The sequence below is a fragment of the Cucurbita pepo genome, unplaced genomic scaffold (assembly GCF_002806865.2).
Source record: "Cucurbita pepo subsp. pepo cultivar mu-cu-16 unplaced genomic scaffold, ASM280686v2 Cp4.1_scaffold000603, whole genome shotgun sequence".
NCBI lineage: Eukaryota > Viridiplantae > Streptophyta > Magnoliopsida > Cucurbitales > Cucurbitaceae > Cucurbita > Cucurbita pepo.
This window is the reverse complement of record NW_019646829.1, coordinates 12,633-18,225: the sequence shown is the minus strand read 5'-3', so window position 1 is coordinate 18,225 and position 5,593 is coordinate 12,633. Positions and strand designations below refer to the sequence as shown.

The 5,593-nt window shown below is 35.4% G+C and overlaps 2 protein-coding genes across 2 annotated transcripts in view; one reads left to right on the top strand and one right to left on the bottom strand.

The window, feature by feature from the left end:
- The first annotated feature begins 479 nt into the window (after positions 1 to 479).
- Positions 480 to 1,981, top strand: LOC111785625 (cyclin-P3-1-like). Its single transcript, XM_023665997.1, has 2 exons — positions 480 to 892; positions 1,603 to 1,981. Exons 1-2 carry the CDS (start codon positions 492 to 494, stop codon positions 1,847 to 1,849), a joined length of 648 nt encoding a protein of 215 aa, XP_023521765.1. The 5' UTR covers positions 480 to 491; the 3' UTR covers positions 1,850 to 1,981.
- Positions 1,982 to 2,931: 950 nt separating this feature from the next.
- LOC111785626 (mitochondrial Rho GTPase 1-like) overlaps positions 2,932 to 5,593 on the bottom strand; it is a 5,145-nt gene continuing 2,483 nt past the window's right edge. Inside the window, exons 5-7 of the mRNA XM_023665998.1 lie at positions 5,287 to 5,437; positions 4,542 to 4,728; positions 2,932 to 3,368 (exon numbers count right to left, since the gene is read on the bottom strand). Of these exons, the coding sequence (XP_023521766.1) occupies positions 3,295 to 3,368; positions 4,542 to 4,728; positions 5,287 to 5,437 (412 nt within the window). The 3' untranslated portion in view covers positions 2,932 to 3,294. The remainder of the gene's footprint in view (positions 3,369 to 4,541; positions 4,729 to 5,286; positions 5,438 to 5,593) is intronic.

Genomic DNA, 5,593 nt, shown 5'->3' with positions numbered 1-5,593 from the left:
AAAATGTTTTAGGGAAATGAGTAAGGCTTTAGAATTTGGCTGGTGTGAGATCCCACGTCGGTTGAAGAGGGGAACGAAGCATCCTTTATAAGGGTGTGGAAATCTCTCCGTAGTAGACGCGTTTTAAAATCTTGAGGGGAAGTTCGGAAGGGAAAGCCCAAAGAAGACAATATTTAGTAGCGGTGGGCTTGAGCTGTTATAAATGGTATAAGAGCCAGACACCAAGCGATATGTCATCTAGAAGGAAAAGCCCAAAACGGACAATATTTGCTAGTAGTGAGGTNAGAGTCAGACATCGGGCGATACGCCAGCGAGGAGGCGAAGCCCGAAAGGAAAGGTCCAAAGAGGGGAGGACGATATCAATAATGTAGGTTCTAATATTAGATTAAGAGGGACCCATAGGTATTATTTGATTGTTTCTTTGCCATTCACTAAGGATTATGTATGAATTAAGTAAATAATGTTTGTGCAATGTGCAGGTCTAGATAAACATGAGAAAGATGGCAGATAATGGTAAGGATTTTCAAGTAGAAACAGATTCACTTCTCGGACTGAGTGAATCTGGGAAGCTTATACCGAGCTCTTCTCGAGTGTTATCGATACTTTCCTCTACGTTTGAGAGATCGATTCAGAAGAACGAAAAATTGTTGAAAAGGCTCAAAAAGAAAGACAGTGTCACAATTTTCCATGGTTCCCGAGCGCCCACTATGAGCACTGGACAATATATTGATCGCATCTCGAAGTATACATGTTGTGGTACGCCTTGCTTAGTTGTTGCCTACATATACATTGAAAGGTATCTTCAAAAGATGGGTGCTTACCTTACTTCTTTGAACGTCCACCGCCTTCTGATCACTAGCATCATGGTTGCAGCTAAGTTTAACGATGCCGGGTAAGTTCTAATATCGTCTCGTTAGCTTAACTGTGTAATTAACTCGAGATGACAAGATTTTGAGCTTGGAGATTATCTGCAGCTTAGTTTTTTCCATTCATACACAACACTTGCTTTCTTTTAGTTGACTTACCCTTCGTCAGTTCAGGTTTACATATGTAACAGTTCAAGTCCACCGTTAACCGTTATTGGCCTATTTGCATTTTCCCTTTTGGGCTTCCCCTCAAAGTTTAAAATGCGTCTACTAGGGAGAGGTTTCCACACCCTTATAAGAAATGCTTCGTTCCCCTCTTCAACCGACTTGGGTCTCACAATCCACTCCCCCTTCAAGCAAATATTGCCTTCTTTGGGCTTTCCCTTCTGGGCTTCTCCTCGAGGTTTTAAAACGCATCTACTAGGGAGAGGTTTCCACACCTTTATAAGAAATGTTTCGTTTCCTTCTCTAACTGATGTGGGATCTCACAATATAGTTGAACTTTTTAGTAAAAAGTGGATTAAATAGATGATTTAGTTCCTCATGTTTGATTCATTCTTCAATTTTGTGCAATATAATAGTAATGCTAGAAGAAACCGACATGCAACTCAAACCATTGAGTCGCTCGTTCGATACTACTAAACCCGATATCGTGCATCTCATCTGTCATATTATGGCATGCCTGTTTCCTCCTGATTTCTGGGATGTTATACACAACTTATGCTATGCTATGCAGGTGCTATAACAATGCCTTTTATGCCAAGGTAGGAGGAGTGAGCACCAAAGAAATGAACAGCATGGAGATAGAATTGCTATTCAATTTGGACTTCAGACTTCATGTCACTGCAGATGTGTTCAGAGCTCACTGTTTGCAGCTCCAAAAGGAAGGTCTGGGGGAGAATCAAATTGATCGACGACCCGGGAACAAGACTCGAACGAGATGCTTACCTCAAATTGCAAGCTATACTTGCAGAGCCATTTAAACATTCCAAGAGATCTCTCTCGAATTTCATGGTTAGTTAGTGTTCGATCTTTATCAAGTGAACTGGAAAAGTTTATAATTCAATAATGGTTAATCAGTTCTCCTTATGCTAACTGAGAAATATTTGTAATTTTTTTGGGAGTCCATGACTTCAAATCCTTGTCTTTCAGAACTGGACAATTAAAATAATAATAATAATAATAATAATAAATCTATTTCATTAAATAAAACAATTTTGAATTTTTTAAAATTATTTTTGGGATTTGATAAAACTGAATAATTATTAGTTTATGTAGAACCATTTTGGTTACTCTTACAAAATTATGCTAATGGTTGCTTTTAAAATCAACTTTTTAAATCCTATATATATTTTGTATTCAAATAGTAATGAAAATTTATTGTAAATCAGCCTTAGTTCTGATTTCTATTTTTTTTTTAATAATATCAATTGGATTCTTTTCCTACCGATATTGAATAGAACATGTTGAGCTAGATCGTAAAACTAGCTTATTTTAATTAAAAGAATCAATTTTAATTTATTAACGCATCATCAAGGTAAAGTTTTTAAAGTTTTTGAAGAGGAATAATGCAGACGTATATGTATGTATGTATGTATTTTTTATAAGAGATAATCTTATTGATGATTAAAATAAATGTAATATGCCATATATATTTATGAGACTACACCAAACCAAAGAAAGAAATGACTATTTTTATCTATGAAACTTGTACTGAAAATCTCTTTTTAAATGATGACTATGAGCATATTAAACCATATCTTTAAAATTTTCCAAATGCATCTCAAATTAACTTTAACTATTCTATTCAGTACACATGTTTAACACCATGGACAAAAAAATGACAGCAAACAAGGTAGTTTCTAACACATGAATGAATTCATTAACCTTCTTTGTCCAACAATTTATGCATATATAGATCATCCATGTGTCTTTGGGCTAGTAATTTATAGAGCAAAAACTCACCCTGACCCATCAAAAGTTAAAATTATTTCCACCAAATAAAGTTCTTTCGACATATAGAGATCAATGAACATTGTTCAAGCAAAATTGAAGGAAGAAACAATTGAATATTTCCATAGCAAAAACTTCTCATTTCCCTTCTTGAATAACTGGTCTGATTGTACAACCATAAATCCTAACATTATTTGGGTGGAGGGGGGACGACCCTATAGCAGAATAGGGTTTGACAATTTACTGTTAACATAAAATTATCATACAGAAAAACCAGAGTGCTAAAACTAAAGCGTGCTCCTTAGATTGAAAATTGCAACTTATCTATCATCTATTATATCTAATAAAGCCAACTCGGGAAACCCAATAGAATCAGAGAAATGGCAAAAGGTCTGAGCATTGAACAGATAAAAGTGTAAGGATTTAGGATACCAACCATATCTAAAGCGAAACGATTCATAGAGCCCTTCATCATTTAGCTGGAAGAATTCTTCCTCGCGAGGTAAACACGGTATGCGGCCAGTCCGACAATCGTAGCAGCAGCTCCAACTGAAGAAAGCACGTTACAAAATCAGTCGGAAATGTTTTAAAGGATAGGGTAGGCCATCAAATGGCATATAAAAAGAATGCATAAAAAGATGAGTCGAACAAAAACTAAGACTATCAATACAAGTGAGGATTTCAATCCAAAAGAACAACACTAGAAACGGTTGGTGACGAACACTCAAAAGAGAAGCACTAAACCTGGCCACAGATTCTGTTCTAAAGATCTCTCCACTGCGGTAAACATCATGTTGTTCCTCTCTATCCGATGGGTCTCATAACACAATGAAAAAACTAGCACCCCACTGGATCTAACCCTCATCATAAAATGACAAAATAATATTTAAAAAAAAAAAAATACAAATTCACATTCAAAAAGAAAAAAGAAAGAGAGAAAAGCAAAAAAACCTCTCCTTCAACACAGAACAATAGTCTTAGTTTCCAACTAGATTAAACACCAAGCTAACTCAAGTAATCCCAACTTGGGCGACAAACCCTTGGCGAAAAAGGTCCTCTCAGAAAGGTGAGTCAATTTTGAATCTTCATCAAGACAAGGTTTAAAAAAGATAAACACTCATCACAATCCAATTTTATCCTTGCACTTGGGCTCATCAACCACCTCCTTAGCGATTAAAATGAAATCAAAGATTTTCCTTTCAAACCCAAAGGTTTATCAATTTGGTACTATGATCCAAGAATGTCATTCTTGAAAAAACCACTGAATCCAGTATATCCTCTTGTCATTCTTGAAAAAATCACTGAATCCTGAAGTATGTCCTTACTGATGATATCCCAAGAGAATAAAGTTCATTACTTCCACCAAGAAAAGGAAAGGGAAAAGTTAGAGTGATTTTCCAAGACATCTGGAAGCGAGAATCATACCTATCAGGTTGATATGTATCGAACCAAGTATTAGTAAGTTTATGATTATATAGCAAAGATAACCCATTGACACTTGAATCGGGTAGGGAGTTTGCCTGAGCCATTTTCAAAAATGTTTTCTACTTATGATATCAAACATGGAAATATGCCTTATAAACAGTGATTAAATAACTTGTAAAAGTTTAACACGTGGAGTAATGAAGAAAAATGTCACACAGCAGTGGAATCTAATATTCATTCCCGAATAGGTTTTTCATGTTACCTGAGTGGATGGCAAAACTATAGAAATCAACATACCTGAAACAAACATAAGAGAGCGGTTTATGAGCTTGTGATAATGCTTGCGAGTTCTGCCTGCCTCCGTTTCAGGGATACTTAAATGAGGGTGCTCTGCAGCAGATGCGATTCTTCGGAATACATTATTGAAATCACCCAATTTTGTGCTGATAGGTATTGGAGCTTCTATACCCATATCTTGGCTCACCTACAAAATTGCAACGAGACTATTATGATAAACAAAAATGATGAGAACGATGATATTCAAAGATTCAGGATTTCAATGGCAATCATACTTAAAATACTACATGGCAATGGTGGACCCAACAAAATATGGATTACAAAGAAAAACCATAAACAGGTTCAATACTTGCTAAGGAAATTGTATTGTTTACTTTTTAGTGCGAAACCAACTATAATTCAAATGAACAAAATTATGTAAGTACTTAACTTACTAAAGGAATTTTTTGTTCAAATAAAGAATTTGAGCAACTGATTCTAATAGTTGATGAATCGTTGTTTCCATAGGAGAGATGAAGTGAAGTGACCATGAGCACTAAACAATTTGTAAACAAAAATAATTTTTTCTCATTAGAATAGAAATCCTCACATAGAGATGTTTATGGTAAACCTGTTATCTACAACATTCTGATTCAGTGGAGATTTACTTTTATACTGTATACGAATTCAGGGTAAATATCAAAACGGTAATGATGTCCTGTGTGAACAATCGAATTTGTATGATACATAGAGAACAAAAAATTACCCTCGTAGAATCTTGTATGGCCAAGGGAAATGAATCGAGGTCATCTTTGGCAGCAACAATTAAACAAGGCACCTCATAGCCAGTATCCTCACCATGACTTGCGACTTCAACCAGTAAATCAGTTGCTTTCTTCCAGGAGGACTCGTCAGAGCTGGAAAAGAAAACAAAGTTGGTGCTATACATTTGGATTCAAAAGTTCATTGGCATAAACATGTAAGGAATTGTTTATAATAATATCAAAATACATATTTCTTCTTCATTACGTTAATAGAAACAGGTATTCTACAGAAAGATCGAAGAGAACTCA

Excerpts from the sequence above, each read along its gene's own strand:
- LOC111785625 (XM_023665997.1), top strand. The coding sequence starts at position 492 with ATGAGAAAGATGGCAGATAATGGTAAGGATTTTCAAGTAGAAACAGAT. Across the intron at positions 893-1,602 it reads GCTAAGTTTAACGATGCCGG|GTGCTATAACAATGCCTTTT; the intron begins GTAAGTTCTAAT and ends TATGCTATGCAG.